Source organism: Amia ocellicauda, chromosome 19 (assembly GCF_036373705.1).
Source record: "Amia ocellicauda isolate fAmiCal2 chromosome 19, fAmiCal2.hap1, whole genome shotgun sequence".
NCBI classification, from domain to species: Eukaryota; Metazoa; Chordata; class Actinopteri; order Amiiformes; family Amiidae; genus Amia; species Amia ocellicauda.
The window spans coordinates 24,450,478-24,467,652 of NC_089868.1; the positions used below are offsets into that span (position 1 = coordinate 24,450,478).

The 17,175-nt window shown below is 48.1% G+C and overlaps 1 protein-coding gene across 2 annotated transcripts; it reads right to left on the minus strand.

The window, feature by feature from the left end:
- Nucleotides 1–690: 690 nt before the first annotated feature.
- Nucleotides 691–17,155, minus strand: scp2a (sterol carrier protein 2a). 2 transcript variants are annotated; one of them, XM_066692381.1, is made up of 16 exons: nucleotides 16,850–17,155; nucleotides 15,673–15,730; nucleotides 15,230–15,301; nucleotides 14,987–15,118; nucleotides 14,365–14,429; nucleotides 13,985–14,111; nucleotides 13,794–13,857; nucleotides 13,416–13,502; nucleotides 12,980–13,130; nucleotides 12,726–12,873; nucleotides 12,536–12,643; nucleotides 9,140–9,293; nucleotides 6,151–6,250; nucleotides 4,875–5,004; nucleotides 3,605–3,684; nucleotides 691–1,626 (listed from the first exon to the last, which is right to left on the minus strand). In XM_066692381.1, the coding sequence occupies exons 1-16, from the start codon at nucleotides 16,898–16,900 to the stop codon at nucleotides 1,531–1,533; spliced, it is 1,623 nt and encodes a 540-aa protein (XP_066548478.1). In that variant the 5' UTR covers nucleotides 16,901–17,155; the 3' UTR covers nucleotides 691–1,530. The 2 variants fall into 2 exon arrangements, with proteins under 2 accessions (XP_066548478.1, XP_066548479.1); XM_066692382.1 differs by lacking the exons at nucleotides 12,536–12,643; nucleotides 12,726–12,873; nucleotides 12,980–13,130; ... (6 more) ...; nucleotides 15,673–15,730; nucleotides 16,850–17,155 and having other exon boundaries at nucleotides 9,063–9,162.
- Between the last annotated feature and the right edge of the window lie 20 nt (nucleotides 17,156–17,175).

A 17,175-nucleotide genomic window follows, 5' to 3' on the forward strand; every position in this document is an offset into this window, starting at 1 on the left:
GGACTTCATTATGAGACTTTCCACTTTGGCAAATAAAGACCACTGGTTAAGGAACTGCACATTTATTTAGAGTTCTGTTTGTTGGTTTTTTAAACATGAAATATATGGAAGAGGACATAAACAATATCCTGATACTATAAATCAGGCTCACCAAGCTTTACTAGATCATTCCATGAGCAGAATCAATACCCAATTGTGTCAATCATCGAAGGTCACGTCCAAACATGCAAAGACGTTCCTAGATATAAAACTGGGGTGTATATTTAGACAGTAGAAGGTGTGCCCGAAACGCAGTTAACCTTTCGAAGAACAACAACAACAAGAGGGTCAGATCTCATTAGAAGATTAGGCTTCTATTGTCTCCAGCCACGGCTCCTCTGTAGACCACGACAAAAAGGACAGCTTCTCGGAGTCGACACTGGGTTTGGTTCGCGAGGACGGCGCGGTCCAGCAGGGTCATTACTGTGCTCGCCAACAGCTGGAAAACAGCTGGCCGTGGGCTTAGGCACGGGCTCGAAAGACTAAAAAAGATGTGGGGATTTGAATGTGTACGAAGCGCTCAACTTATGAACAGATTTCTGCACACTACATATGTAAAGAATGAAGCAGTTTCAGGACAGGACCTTCTCCCATGTTATCTGCCCCCACGCACCCCACCCACCACAAAATAAACAAGTCTCTCACTCCAGATTCTGTTAAAGCAGTTAAAGTTTTATTTAGTAAATCAAAACAGCATTTGTAGTAGTCGTAGTCACAAAAGACGGGAACCCGAACATGATTATTGTTTTCACATTTTGTAAAAAATTCACCCAACTATGCATCTACCGTTATTTACCATAATTGAAAAGGACTGGAGGGGGAATGTCTCCAATTATCATAATTATTATTATTATTATTAAGAAATGCAGGCCAGGTAGTGATAGTCATCATCATAGGGCTATAGAGGCAACGCACAGAGACGGATAAAGCTCTGGGGGTGTCCCGGTCCTCAGGGGGACACGGGGGTCCCAGCGAGGAGAGCAACACTCATATAGGGGCCCATGCACATGCACGCCTCGTCCACAACGCACCGGAAACAGGAAGAGTCTGCGTCGACTGCATCAGCCTGCTGCACAAACCGACCGCCTAAACGTTCAAGACAACACACTGGAGAGGGGCTGACCGAGACGGCAGTGCGAGCTGGAGTTAATGCTTATGATTGCGTATTGATTTCCTCCCCACTAAATCAACAGTTACACACTACCTGGGGGCGTTAAGATGGTCTAGTCACCAGACAGAATCGTAAGAGGAAATCTCTGGAACCGAGATGCATGAAGATTACAAAGAGTGCAATTTTCTATTGCTATAGTTTGTCAGCGAGTTAGCCGTCATCTAACTATTCTCCAAATTCTTGCCTGCCCCCCACTTCCCCCCCAATCACCGCACACCCAGACGGACAGACACACCGACACCATGGCCAGGACACCTCCCTGCCCGGAGTGGCTCCCATGGAGAGCGGCGGGGAAGGGAAGGGGTTCCCGGAGGGACGCGTCACAGCTTGGCTTTGCCCGGCTGCAGCTGGAGGCTCTGCAGTTTCATGGCCATGCCCATGTTGCCCGTGATCTTCAGCTTGCCCTGGAAGAAGGCCTGTGGGAGAAGAGCACCGTTACGGCAAGCTGGATCTCTGGTCTGTTCATCCTACCCCCCAGCACCCACAGCAATCATTTGTGAAAAGGCAAGACAAAGGCATCGAGCACATCAAACCAGAGGAGCTTTGGGCTTCAAGGCATTCAAGACAGAAAACAGGAGACACTTCTTCACACAGAGAGGCGTCACAATCTGAACAAACTCCCCAGCGATGAGGCTGAAGAGACAATTTGGGAACATTCAAAAACAGACTGGATAGGATCCTTGATCACTTAGTTATTAATGAACACCAGACGAGCACGATGGGGCGAATGGGCTCCTCTCGATTGGACACTCTTATGTTCTGATGTTCTTCTTGAGAGATAAATACAGATCTAAATGTAAACACGGCATCAGTTTCCTGTGATCGTCGCTTCTGACATCTGTCCACAGAAGCGCCAAGTCTCTCAGTGAAGATCGGTTTGCCTTGTTGCAGGGTTTTTATACTTTAAAACGTCAATTTGTTGGTCAATATCTCGCCGCTAAACTAGACTAGAACAGAGATCGGCAAAAAAAAAAAAAAAGTGAATGAAAAGCATTTAAACTCCAGAAAGCAGAGCAGGCAGGATTTAAAGGGTTAAGGTCAGCCAGTTTCCAGATTAAGCTGGGACTGGAAACTGGGACACTAACATCAGTGACAACAGCTTGCCGGGGAGCAATAGGCCTTCTACAGCACAACAGCGGCTTCTGAAGGTTATCTGTGCACAAATGCTGGAAAAGGTGAAACAAGATTATCCGAGCAGACGTAATTTTCCAAAAACCTACAAATGCACAGTTCATCCAATCTGGGAGAGCCGGGCGCCTCTCAAAAACACAAGTTAAGCACCAAAGTGCTTTGGCCGACAGGAGCTTATTTTTGCATTTTGAAAAAGCAAAACAAAAACAAAAACCCTTGCTCTTACAGTCCTGATTTTGTCGTCGTCGAATATAAATCCAGGATCTGTGGAGAGCCAGAAAACTGGTCTCCATATCGAGGGGGTCACCCAGCAGTGCGAGGAAAATCACGGCAAGACCCGCTGTGGCGCGGTGTTGTATACAACAACAGGGGGAAACAATTTCTCATTGTCACTTCCCAGAACACAACATAAAACGGCATGGACTCAAGCGCTGGCATCGTCCGTTTGCCCAGAGGCTTCGGCCACTAGGGGTTAGATGAATCGGTGGGCCTTCCTCAACGCCACAGGAGGCATTTACAAAGATCTCCGAGTGGTAGGGAAGCCAGAGGGGGTTTAAGACGAGGCTAACGACAGCTGCTGGCTTCACGGACACCACCAGGTTCACAGTTAACCAGAGACTCTGCGAATATTATAATACCTCAGCACTAAAGCATTCAGGACTATCAGAACACACAGTTTTCAACCGAGAGGAGGCCATTCGACCCATCGTGCTCGTCTGATGCTTGCTGTGCGTGCGTTTGTGTTGCAAATGCAGGATAAACACACACAGGCCTCGCATTATCGGGATGAACATTATAAACTCATCGACTTCAACCCCACAACGGTCGACTCTATCCACACAGGCCCGGCACCTCGCGCGAAGAGACGCCTCTGCGACGATGCAAACAACATAACAGGACAGTGAGCAACGCCTGTCCGCGCGCCAGGACCACATCCTGAGGGTCTCCTGGGCATCCCTGCGTTTCCTGCCAGCCCGCCTCGTCGAGGACGGACAGGTGCGCTCCGGCAGGGGAGCGCGGGGGGCCGAGCCGAGCGCCGTAAAGACCAGGAGGGATCGGAGAGGAATATCATCCTGAGCTGTACGGACAACCATCAGCTCCAACGCTTTAAAAGAAAGTGTAAGTGACTCTTGCTGTGTTTGGCGAAAATAAACCCTTAAAACACACGTAAACAGGCACGTCTGCAAACGTAAGCACTGATCGTCTAACCAGCGCCTTTCAGTGTAAGCAACTTAACAAAAACAGTCCGTCTCGTCAACTCACGGTCTGAGGGTTCATCTTCCCCGTCATTAACTGCAGCAGATCAGCGTCAGACATGGCAATGGTGCAGTCCGCTTTCTTAGCTGTGGAGAGAGAGAAATGAAGGAGGGGGAATTAAACTTTCTAAAACCGATTGTCAAAGTTAAAACGTCTGTCCGGGCAAAGGCTTAAGCAGATGGACTCGAGACGAAGGGTGGCAGCTCAGACAGATGAGTCATATCGAGAACAGATCACCCCAGCTCTGATGGATCTCGTTTGATACAAAATGTACGCAGAAACTTTCCAGCCCCAGGCGCTTTACAGGTCAACAGAGAGCAGATCAGGAAAAGTCTTGAAATCACTCTCTTAATTGGGAGCGGGGGATCGTGCCTGGCAGCCAGTGGTTTTATCAACTCATAGGTTTACTAAGAAGAAAAACTCTAAATGGCTTGGTAATATATTCAACGTTGGTTTATTATTAAGGGTTTGACCCCCCTTGCCCCAAATCGTGTTTCTTTCTGATTAAAATGTGAACGTATTAGAGGTGGTAGCACAAAGAAACAAGATTAGGTAGACCTATATGTCGTGCAAGAAATACTGGGGGTAACAGTATTTTTCCATGACAGACTAGTGACTGATCTGTGGTGTGAAGCCCAGCTACTTGAGTACAACACAAACCGTTCCCTGGGACATAAGTGAACCCCTCTGAAATGCAGCCCATCGAAAATCAGAGTGCCAGCGGAAACCAGCGGCCCCGAAAACAACTCCGCTGACTGAGGCGTTGTTGATAACCAGGATTCAACACCTCAACCAAAACAGGAGACGCCAGCGGATCGGGGGAAAGGCCGGCGCAGAGCAGACGGGTTCACTTCCTGTGGCGGCACCAGCCAAAGCTGCCTTTCCCACAAACAATAACATGCAGCACACTGACTCGCTGTGCCACGAAAAACACTCTCTCTCATGGTTCTGATTTGAGCTTTTTGATGTTTGTTTTTATATATAAAAGGCCAATCTAACAGGCAAACATGAGCCAAACAGATTTTTGTTTTTTTGTTTAGCACATGGGGTGAACACACAAGAGAGGCTGAAGGAACTGCAGAGAGAAGCGTTTGTTTTTCAAATGGACAGATGCATTCGGTCTGACGCGAGGCCGGTGGTTCGCACATGCTCGTGTACGTAATTGAACTTCGCCCCCCAGCCTCTTCCAGGACCCCTGTAACCCCACAAGACCTGCTACCCTCCCAATCAGAGTGGGCGAGCATCCCTCCGCCGAACTCCCCAGTGAGACACGAACCTGTATCCGTCCCCACCGAGCCCCTGCCGTTCTTCACGTCCACAACCCACATGGCCTCCTTGCCCTCCGGGCCGTCTTTCACCTTGAAGGCGAACACGCCACCGATCTTCTTCACAAACTGCTCTCCCTCCTACAGTGCGGGGACAAAGCAGACAGACAGACACCGCCGTTTACCAACATCCCCAACAGCGTCTCTTTTTCTCCGTTTATGTGCATTTGCTATCCTTATTCTTAGAAAACTATCTTTCATCTGCAAAAAAAAGATAAAAGGCCTTCTTGGGCTGCCTGATAGTCAGATGGCCCTGAGAATTGTGTTAGTGTGTGGTTTTAAATATAACTTCAGACGAGTGCAGCTGGATTGGAAAGATATACAAATGATCTTTAACGGAGAGAGAAATCTAAATAAAAGCCCTTCTGTCTCGTTTAAATGGGAGATTTTTATGATTCAACGTTAAACAGATACATAGCATTGAAGTCGGATGATAAAACAATGAGAGAAAAAAAATCACTTTGGTTGTTAATTGGAAGCAGATTGCGCTCCACACGGTGCCAGTATCAACATAGTTACATAACCACAGAGATCGGCAGACTCCCGCTGCCGGGGGAGGGGGGTTCATGACTTAAACCACACACACACACTTTCCACCTCCTTCACGCACCCACATTACAAGAGCATTAGTCAGCACAGACAGGGGACATTAAAACCTGCGCCGCTGTCTCGAGTTATTAGCGGCCGCTCCAGCGATATTAAGTGCGACGCAGATCAATGCCGCTGAAGAGCCCTTTAAAATTCCCAGACAGTTCGAGAATCCATCAATCCTCACGACTTTGAGACGTACTTTAGGTGTGCGCTGCATTCGCCACTCTCCATTATAAATCTTAGAGTAAAAGAGCAAGAAAATCTTTATGAAAGAAGTATTAATATTAATGTCCCCCTTAAGCGCGTTTAGGGACTAATCTCTCATCGGGGAGATGACGGACGGAAGCCACTGGTCTTGGGCTTTGCTGGCAACCAGAAGGATTGACCTTTAACCCCCCGCATTCTGCTGAACAGAGAGGATCGTTCTCTTTAAGCACGAAGGATTCAAAAGCGCCTCGAAATAATATCTAAAAATACTTTGATACAACGATATACATTCTCAGTGATGTCAACCTTCGTCGGCAAGCACAGGGCGGAATTCATTTTCCCTTCATTGCAAATTAATAAAGACATAAAAACACTAATAAATCACCTGCCCCCCCCTCACTCCTCACTCAGCCACTTGCGTGTTTTTACCTCTTGCAGTTTCTTCTCAATCTCCTTGAAGACGGCATGGGCTTTGAATCCCTCCAGCCCCGCAGCGGCGCTCGTTTGGACAGCCTGGATCCTGTGCGCTCTGCAACACCAGAGCAGCCGGGGTTATGGACACTCACTACTGAGACGCTCGTCGTTTATCTTTTAAAAGATCATATTTTGCGCTAATTTTGGAGTTTCAAACTTTAGAGCCCTGTGTCCTCAAAAGGCAGACCTGAGGTATTATATTGGTATTTTGCATTAGACCACAGCAGGCATCCTTTCAAACATGTAATATGCTAGGTCACCTTAAACTTGTAAAATGCTGATTTTAACGTTACAAGAACATGGTGTTCTGCCCAACACAGGAAAGTGCTCACAAAGACCAATCCTCATGTGTCACCTGTTCTTATACCACCCACTCAGGAGCAAGAGTACAAAAAATACAAATAAACCACAATCACAAAGTTAAAATCTCATTAGGTATGCCACACGGAAACCACAATGCCCACCCCTTATAGTATTACGAAAACCACACTGTACTGTCAATAAACTTGACTCTCGCAAAGCCACCTTGGGCACATGAGTCAGCCAATAGAAACATCATGAATAATGTACAGAAAGCTGCGTGGGCAACAGTCCATAACTAGGCGCTGATGCACAGAAGGCCAGGAGAGAGCAAACCCAGAGAGGGATCTCCTGACCTCACTGCTTCAGGTGGAATTAAAGGACACCTCTTATAGCAGAGGGGTGAGCATCCATGGATGCGGAAAGGTCTTAAGGTCGTGTTTTCCAGAGTACGCATCATGCAGGCCAGCACACTGGGATTAGTTTTGATCTGTGCTTCCCTCGTTTTGCTTTCCTGCGTTAAAAGACAGCGTTTGCCGGCTGAGAGCGGAAGGGAGATTAGAAACCACTGAAGTCTAGCACTGCGCTCACGTCAAAAACTCGTTGATAGCTTCACAAGACCTTTGCCCCCTTTCCCTACATAAAAATGTTCAGGCCTCAATGGAAAACAAATTGCTGCAGAAAATTATTTATGTTCGCATTTTAAAATAATTTACCACACAGTGCACTACAAGAATACTTTAGGCTACAAAAGAATAATGAACAATAGCCATTATGTTTCACAATATGAATCTTGGCATTATTTTCAGAACAAAACAGTGACTCATCAAAAAGTGATGAAATCTTAAAACTACTCTCCAAACCAGCCTTAATCTCATAAAGCAAGAGCAGACAGATTTTGATTGCATTACTATTTCTTTTTTCTCGCTCTCTCAGACTCTTCCCCGAATGACACGTATGCCCCTCACGCACGGCCGAGCTGAACTGCTGTAAGAGGCGAGCGCTGATCTCAGGTGAAGTAAAAGTTAACGCGAGAGTTCATCACCCTCTCGAGGCACCAGGTCTGCGGTCTGCCTGGATTCCTGACGAGCCAGCGAGGCGCAGACACTGATGTGAGCAGACAGGTCGAACGGGTGGGTGGAGCTGCACTAACAAGAAGCGCCGGGCAGGGCTGGCGCAGACTTAAATAATGATTATACAGACACAGACAGAGACAGACAGAGAGAGACACAGACCAACACAGGCAGAGAGGGAGAGAGAGACACAGACAGAGAGAGAGAGAGAGACACAGACACGGACAGACAGAGACAGACCTTCAGAAAAGCAGGAGGGAGGGAAGCCTGTGAAGTCGGGACAGTGGTTTAGCCCTGATCTAGTGAATTAGACTTCAGTGGTTTTTAACTTGTGTCCTTCCTGTCAAAAGGTCCAAATAAAACAATTTAGGAAGACTTAAGCAGATTCTAAATCTCACTTTTTATAATGGGAAGGTGTAACACAATGTCAACGTGTCCACTCCCCCCCACTGCTGGATACCCTTTGCTACCGATGCCGCGCTGCCAGACCTTGACTTCTGCCCCCGTGCACTTGAACACAGAGCTGGAAGTGGCGACATCTATACTTTCTCAGAACCGGCTGGTTTTGACCTCAGCGAAATGTGACGTGTCATTTAAACAAGCATCGTTAGCTCTGTCTGACACGGGGCAAAATAAAAACAATTTAAGCAGGACATAACATACGAACGAGAGCAATGCCCTTTAAACACAAGTTTTTACAGCTGAATGTAACACGGCTGACATTAAAATCCAAAGTTCAGGGCTCTGAGCACATGCTTACGTGAACCAACGTCTGCATTTTCCAGGCAGCAGCATCTGCTTCATTTAATGAATCCAATTCTGACACACAAAAAAACTATTATCTGGGCTGCACAAGGTTATTAGATTTTAAATTGCTGCCATCATAACTATCCGTCCTACTGATTGACGTAACCATTACCATCATTTCTACATCTACTTGAAGCGCCACTACTTTGCACTGGCTCTTATTCATTGTATGTTGTTGCTGTTCCTGTATGCCTGGTTTCTTGAAATACGTAGATTGTGTGACTAAGTAATTCTGCAGTTCAGTGTCTGAGAAGAAAGTATTAATACCAATTACTACTAATATTGTTTTTAGAGGGGGCAGGTTTGTGTGGACAGAATACGTCACTGTTTTGTGTCGCAATACAATCTGCACACGGATGGTGACTGATGACGTCACTTATGTATTGTGTAATGGGAAGAAACACGTCCATTGTGCAGAACGGGAACACGTTTTACACTTGTACCCTGGATGGATGCACCAGATTTAATTAACCAGCACTACACACTTAAACGACCTCACTTACAACCACACGATTTCTAATAATATAACAATTTACGCATCTGAAATGCACTCGTTGGTCGATTACAAACGCATGTTATGATGCATTAATTACATATATGATTGAAACGCAAGATGCATGACTCTCGCCGTGCTGGAGCGGTTAAACGCGGCTCTGTTGTGCTGCATTGTGCGGTTATGTCACCCACCGTGGATCTGCGCGGTGTGAGGCGGACAAGGAGGACATTGTGACCCCGCTGGCAGGGTGTTCATTACCGCGGCTCACCTTGTGACCTGAGGAAAGCCCATCCTGTACAGAGTGACCACCACCGCGCCGCCGAGTCCGATGTTGTGCTGCAGCGCGACCTTTGCCCCCGGAACTTGTCTCTGCCCCGCTTCCTGCCGCAGCTGCCAGCACAGCTCGGCGCACTGGGCCAGGCCTGGCGAGTTGAGCACAGAGAGAGCGATGAGAGTCGTGCTCTGGCGGGTGTGGGGTTAATCAACTGTGATGCCTGATTAATTGAGAGAAATTAAAAACCTTCTGTTGCTCATTGTACAACCCTTCACAGACACTGCACAGATTATAAGGGGTTGTCTTGTTTTCAATGTGCAACATCAAAGTGCATATTCCATCTGTAAATCTGCACTTTATTTGTAATAATAATAATAAATCAGTTCTCACTTTTGTGCAATTGGAAATAAAAAGATCAGTGTGTTAGTACATTATAAAGGGACTAATCTGTGTATGAGTATTGAGTTTATGATATTTCACAATGTTTTTCCTTCATTTTTGTCATTAATTGGCAGAATAAATTATAAATATACACAGGAGACTTTAAAGCAAATATCCTAAAATCCACTCCTCAAAAGATGGAATATTTCTGGTTTTCCTTCCACCTGAGCCTTTCATTATGGAATTTAACTAAACTGAGCCATCTGACCTCTTTCTTCGGTCTAATGGAGGTGATGATTTACATGGATAAAAACAACTTAATGGGGGCTCTCAGGGACTGGATTTGAAAAACAAACTGCCCGAAGGTCTCCGTATGAACGCAGATGGTACGACGTGCAGGGCTCTGACTCCACAGTTCACTCGCACACGTTTTGTTTTGCCCGTCGTTATCATCCTGTGTTAAATGATCTCTTACCCTCTGCGGGCAATTAGGCGGAGATCATTGTTACTTACTGGAACATAATCAGAACCCACAGGCAATTAAGTCGTTTTTATTTTCTTTGGAGGGGGGTTCCTACAGACAAATTCATAATCAGGTTTCAATTTACTGCTCTTCCAGTTAATACTAATTGTTAGCACCCAGGTGTTTTGTGGATTAACAGCCTACACAGTGCCTGTAAATGAACTGTGGGTGAGAGGCACACAGAGAGCATTCACACGGGCTGCACGTGGCCCTCACCCCGCCCCCACGCAGCCAGGGAGCCAGGCTGGCCCTCACCTCCTGGCTGCGCTCCAGACCAGGGCAACAGACTGCAGATCGTTAATTCTGGCCAGATGGGCGGCCCAGTAGGCAGCTGCGGCCAAGTCTCCACCGGCACAATTCTGTTTAGATTAAAAACCACAAAACGCTCATGCATGCACACACAGCGAATCACAATGGTGAAGGATAGTGGAGAGCGCTTAATAATCCTGATTAACGACACAGACGGACAACGGCTACATGCACGGCCGACACCAAGAGACCAAATGTCACAGAGGTCTGCTGCTCAGCTTTCCCCAATTCCCTGTGGCTGGCTATCGGTGTCTGTTGTGTCCTGCCTAGAAAGTATTCAGGCTCTGCTGGAGAAATTGGAGTTATTCCACAACTAATGCAATATTCACACGTTTTCCCTGATCAACAGGCTACCCCCCAACCGCCTGCCTCACAGATCAGAGCAGCCTGCGTCCTCGGTGCTCCCTCGGGCTCCTAGCACGCACACCTTCACAGCCCCTCTCCACTGGAATAAGAACAAGACACGCTACACCCACAGGGGAAAAGTACTGATAGGAGGCCGAGCATCGGGTTCACTTCTCATGCATCTTCAAATACAGCCTCTCTCTCATCTGGTCCATGAAAACCTCCATTCTTTCCCCCATATGGCATAAGACACTCCGCTGGTAGGTTCACCCATTGTTCTACATCTGAAAAGACATGGGTCGATTCTTCTACAGCGACACTGCAGACATTGTAGTTTGTGTTCGAGTAAGAGATTCGGAAACGTTTCATTGGCAGGTTGAGGTTTAATTAGCTTTGCCGATGCAAGCGTAACTGGGGAGTAACACACCATCACAGAGAAACACAGAAACCCCCCGAGATGACCGACTGACCGCCACTTGAATACACAAATGTGTTTTACCGAAGTGTCAATCAAGTGTCTGTGGTTGGAGACAGTGTTGGTGGAGGACGTAAGGTCCAAACAGTACAAGACACTCTGCAGCCCCAGAGAAATTAAAGCTTTCAGGTCTGGAAGGTGTTTAGGGTGGAGATACAGGGCAATGTGCACAAATCTCTCAAAAATGTGCCAAAAACAAATCTCTTTCCATCACTCCAACCACACCATCAGTATGGGGAAAAATATTAAAGAAAAACAAAACAGGGAGAGAGAGAGATAGAGAGAGAGCGCAGGGGGGAGGCATTTCACAAATGAAGCGGTTTTAATGCCAGGACCTGGACAGAGCCTAAAACATTCGAGAATCTCATCAGTCTAATGGAGCCGGTGAACTATCACCTTCTTATCCCCCCATCCTGGGATTTTTTTCCACGGCTGAGCAGTTGCTGCCGAGCCCCGGGGCCTGTGCCGAGAGCACGGGAGGAGGAGCGTCACACAGGACGGCAGGATTAGACCCTCAACCCGCAGCATTAATACGGCACACACAGCTGCCACGGTCGCACTTCTGGGGAGCGCTGCATCATGCAGGGTGCGAGTACCGGCGAGTGGGGGGGCTCCACGTTTGAACCGTGTGTTTCTGCAAGACGCCGCCCGGTTCGAGGGCTGGGATGTGGATAATTGAGGGAATGTCAGGGAATTGCACTTTAACTTCCACATTGTCTGCAGCTGCGTACAACGTACTTCTCGATACAGGCATGCAGTTCAGTCTGCACCTCCGAGTGACATTCATTATCCTCCCAGGAAAGCACTTCTTGAAGTTAAAATAATTCTTCTGTAGGGGGGAGCAAGGATTCAAGGCACTTTTAATTCAATATCTATATTCTATCACACTTGAGGTCAGCGTTTGTGTAGAAGAAGGGCAAACATGTCTTGTTATTTTATTTAATACAAAATAAAACCACTCACCTTTGAATCTGCCCTGCGGTTAGTGCACCTACTACTGAAAAATAATGTATAGAACAAGATCGCCTGAATGAAAAGCTGTGCAAAGACTGAAACACAGCGCACTGTGTATAGGAATCAATTCTCCTGCTCTCTGCACCTGATTGACAAGGGCAATAGCGGCCTCTGCTGGTCACTTTATGTGTTGGCAAAGACACAGAGCCGTGGTTGCAGCAGTGAGGCGAATTCTAGACCTGCATGGAATAGGACAAGCTGGAGAGTCCAGAATGTCTCATCTCAGGGACAAACCTGTTCCTTCCACCACAAAACATCCCAGTGCATGGCAGCAGGGGACTTCATGTGTGTATCCAGCGTGTGTGTGTGTGTGTGTGTGTGTGCAGGAGGCTCCTGCGTTTACCTGTGGCTCCCAGCGGGTGTCCCTTGGAAATCAGGCCTCCGCTGGGATTGATCACCCACTTCCCCCCGTAGGTGTTGTCTCCCCTGTCGATCAACTCTCCGGCTTTACCTGTGGGCACGAGCGCAGCGGCGTTAAAACAGAGTGGAGTACGGTGAGAAGATTTAAATGCAAGAAACTGCGAGACACTGACCCTGGCCACACAGCCCCAGCGCCTCGTAGGTGATGAGCTCGTTGGCAGAGAAGCAGTCGTGCAGCTCGATGACGTTGACGTCAGTGGGCTTGAGGCCGGCCTTCTGGAAGCATCTCTGCGCTGCCTCCCGAGTCATGTCATAGCCCACCTGGGAAACAGCACGCGGCACGACACAACTCAGCACAGCGCTTGAACTGCCGCACAGCTCGGCCCAACACACTCCCTCGCCTCTCTCAGCCTCTCCAGTGTCTCACCATCTTCATGCAGCTGTCCTCCTGGAAGGTGCTGGGCAGGTCGGTCACCATCTCCTGGGCGAGGATCTCCACCGCCTTCCCTTCCAGGCCGTGTTTCCTCACAAACTCCTCGCTGGCCAGCACAGCCGCCCCGGCGCCGTCAGAGGTGGGGCTGCCAGGTAACACAGACACACACAGAGACGTTATCGCACATCAGTCACGGGTTTTACAAGTCTTACAGATGAAACCAAAGCAGAATTTAATCAGTACTGCAGTAAGCCCATTTCTGTCAATGCCTGCAGGCCGGAGAAGCTCCAAAACTTCTGACACACAATAAAACAAATCTGCTTCAGAGACACACTATAGGTAAAGAGCCCCACTTTGCTGGTTCTTTGGCCCAGTTGTGTCTCTCACCCCTGCTTTGCCCACATATCCCGTCCAGAAGACCCTCTCTTACCAGCACTGCAGCAGAGTCAGGAACTCGAACACCTTTCTGGACTTCAGCACCTGGTCCAGACTGTACTCGTCCTGGAACTGAGAATACCTAACACACACACAACACACACCGAGTTACAGCACCCTGCACACGTACAGCGCAGACACACAGGGACGGGGCCTGGACACATTGCCGGAGCTGTAATGGCTGTGACCATGGAGCTAAGACACACGAACTGCATTCACACGAGAACAGCAAAACACACAGGAGGACACTGGGACTGATTAAAAAGGGGGCACCGACACAGGGAGCAAATTCCTCCATAAGACAGCAGTGATTTGACCCCAGGGTTAACACTGTAGGGACCAATGTCAAACAGAGACTAAGGCCTGGTCTTACGGGTTGTTGGTCGAGTGTTTGTGGTTCTTCCAGGCGATTTTGGCGAAGTGCTCGGGCCTGGTGCCTGTAACGAAACACACGCAGCTCAAAAACTGTGCTTCCCATCTGTATCGCACTGGGTAAACAGTACACAAGACCCTTAAACAGGCCTGCAGATCGGACCCAAGGACAGAGAGCTGGGGGCCAGTTACCGTATCTCTCCATGTGCTCCCGGCCTGCGTTCCCAAACATCTGCGGGGCGGCGGGGGCGGCGGCCAGGCCGTAGCGGTTGATCATCACCTCCATGTGCTTATCCATGGGGTTGGTCCGGTCCATGTACTGCAACACAAGGGCTGGATCACTAACTTCCCAATCCAGCTGCACTGCGAACTTCAAAGCCACTCTGCTTCCCCGTCCCAATTCTAACCTTCATCTTCACTCCCAAATTTCTATTCCACTTCCCATTGTTCACAGACCACAAACAGCGTTACTTTGTTTCAGGAAGGACAGGCAAATATTTTCTGTGGTTTTCTATGACAGCAGTTAATCAATATTCAGATCATGGGACCTTCGCCATGAAGGTGTCCTGTACCTTTGAACTGAGAGAGCCTCGCTCCATCTTCTCGAAGCCCAGAGCCAGAACACAGTCTGCCAAGCCTGCGAGGGACAGAGAGAGAGAGCGCAAGAAGGAAACTCAGTCACTCTCAGGCTAGAAGATAAGCGGACAGCAAGTGTGGTATAGAATGTCATCAGGAAACGAGGGAGACGTTTCTTCTGCTTGGTCATAAACTGTGAAGTAAATGTGTGTGAAATATAGGGGTGGAGGCCCAACTCTGGACAGATTCATGGCTCCTCTGGGTTCATTTCCACTCAGTCGGTCAGAGGGATCAATCCAGTCCCACAGAGGCCACAGTTCTGCAGGTTTAATGAGCATCCTTTCAATACTGTATAATTAAGACCTGCAGGAAGCATTTACTTTAGACCCTGATTTGGATAATAACATCAATTATTTTAAAGGTGGGCTGGAATGCCAGTCGGACATCCTGTGAGTGGGATCCCACTTCTACAAAATCACTGCATGAAACCCAGACCTTCAGGATCACCGCTGAGCTACAAACACGACCTTGGAAGCTGCAGGTCTGGCGCTGTCCTGGTTAAAAGTAGAGGATGGAGGGGCTGGGGGGCCCAGGGCTGATGTGCAGCCCCTCACTCACCTCCCTGCACCAGCTGACGAGCCATGAAGAGCGCGGTGGAGCCCGTGGAGCAGTTGTTGTTGACATTGACGATGGGGATACCGGAGAGGCCCAGGCTGTGGTAGATGGCGCGCTGCCCACAGGTAGAGTCCCCTGCGAAATGGCCCACAGAGCGCAGGTCAGACAAGGGAGCGGATGGGGGCAAACTGTTTGAGAACGTTGATGATGGAGGTGCAGAAGTCCTCGACTGGCACACTCACTCACCGTACACGTAACCGACACAGGCCTGCTCCACCGCGGAGTAAGGGACCCCGGCATCAGCCAGCGCCTTCTGACCTGCAACGAGCAGCACTCACAATAACACACACGCACCCGGTCACGGGAAAGGCACACAGTGGACGTCTGGAACGCACTTTAGCACGTCCCCGTGAGTGTGACTGCGTGATGTTGACACCTTTAACTCCATCTCCCAAACTGCACTGCAACAAAACTGAGCAGGGAAATATCAATGGACACAAAATAATACATTTAAAATGTATTTGGTTCAACCTATTGCTTGTGTGTTGTATGTTAATCTAGAGCCCAAAGGAATCAGTTTGCGTCCATTTCTCTGTTCCTAGGAAAGGGGTATTTTGTTGTGAAGACTTTAAATGCTTGTTAATTGCATGTGAAGGTCTTTTATTAACAGAAACACAATGAGAGTTTACCTGCTTCCTTAGCCATGTCAGGGTAATCGAAGTCTTCTCTCGATCCCGGCTTTTCAAACTGCAGACACAAACAACATGACGTTCATCCCGACTGTGACACACTGCAGCATTCACCCTCTTGCCAGGGATGGAGGCGATTCCTTTCATCAATTCCACATTGCAATTCCTTTAGTAAAATGATCGAATTTGCATTCCTGTCCTTTTAAAAACCTGCTCCTTCCTTCTACCCCGAGCAGCAGCAGGTGTTTACAAGGTGCTCGGGTGTTTTTACCCGGCAGATTAAAAACTCCCTAAGCAGAAACTGCTAAAAAGGAATCTGGAGTTAATAAAAATGTAATGGATTGTAAAATATATAAATATAGTGGAAATGGTTTTAAAAATGTATAAGAATTAAAATGGAAAGTTACACTACTGACTAAAACCCTTTATACGACTTCATTAAACAGCACAGATTCAAAATACAAACACTTCTTGATGGGCTATGACGGACACACTGGGTTTAAAAGGGATACACAAGCCAGTGCTGCTCACATTCAACATAGTAGAGCAAGAGAGAGGACTGCAGTTCAAACCCAGGAGGCCAGACACCGAGAACAGCTTGTGCTGCAAGAGCACGTTTCACCTCTTCAGGCCACACATTACACAAGAGCACAGCCTCTGCACAGAGCTCCACTGTTTGGACTGTGTGCTTGAACTTTGTGTCAAGATTAAAGTTTGAGGTTCAAGGCCGGGCACGCACTCAGTTTTCGGGACAGGTTAAAGTCCTCTGTCACGCTTTATATGTGATTACTGAAAATCTCTGGCTGAAATTAAGCATGCAAGAATTTGTGTTGCAGTTTGTGCAGCAACTGCAGATGCTTTCTATGCGGTGCATTCTGCAATATGTGCACTGAAGTGAAGTATGCATTGCGGTGAATAAGGGCTAATGCCTTCAGGCTTCAGTTACTACACAAGCGCAAGACGCAGATTACAGAGCTGCTATTGTCTAATGATGACTGCTGTTCTGCCGTTGTTTCGGACCCAAACAGACGAATAACTGACAGCACAGCCAAGCCCTCTTTAATACATTCATTAACCAATTAGCGTCTAAACAAGGGTGAACTTTGACACATTAAGTGCGGAAGGACTGGCCAGTGGCGTCTGCCTTTCCAGCAGTGACTTCAGGTGCTCACCCTACCTTGGTCATTCCCACGCCCACCACAAACACTCTGCGCTTCTGGGGAGCCATCTTTCCGCGCAGGTCGTCAGCTGGTGTCCACGGAAGAGACGGTCCTGCCAGCCGAGCGGCCAGACAGCAGACACGGTGCACCGCCCACGGACAGCGGCCCCCCGGCGCTTAAAGGCACAGCAAGCTTATTTAATACACACCCGGTTCTGCTCCGCATCATCTATTGCTCTAATCTTTCAGCAACCTTAACACCCTAGCCAGCTGCTTGCATTTCAATTGCCAAGTGTTTCTTAGGTGTTTGCCAGTCGCGTTGAACAGACGGTCCACGCACGGAC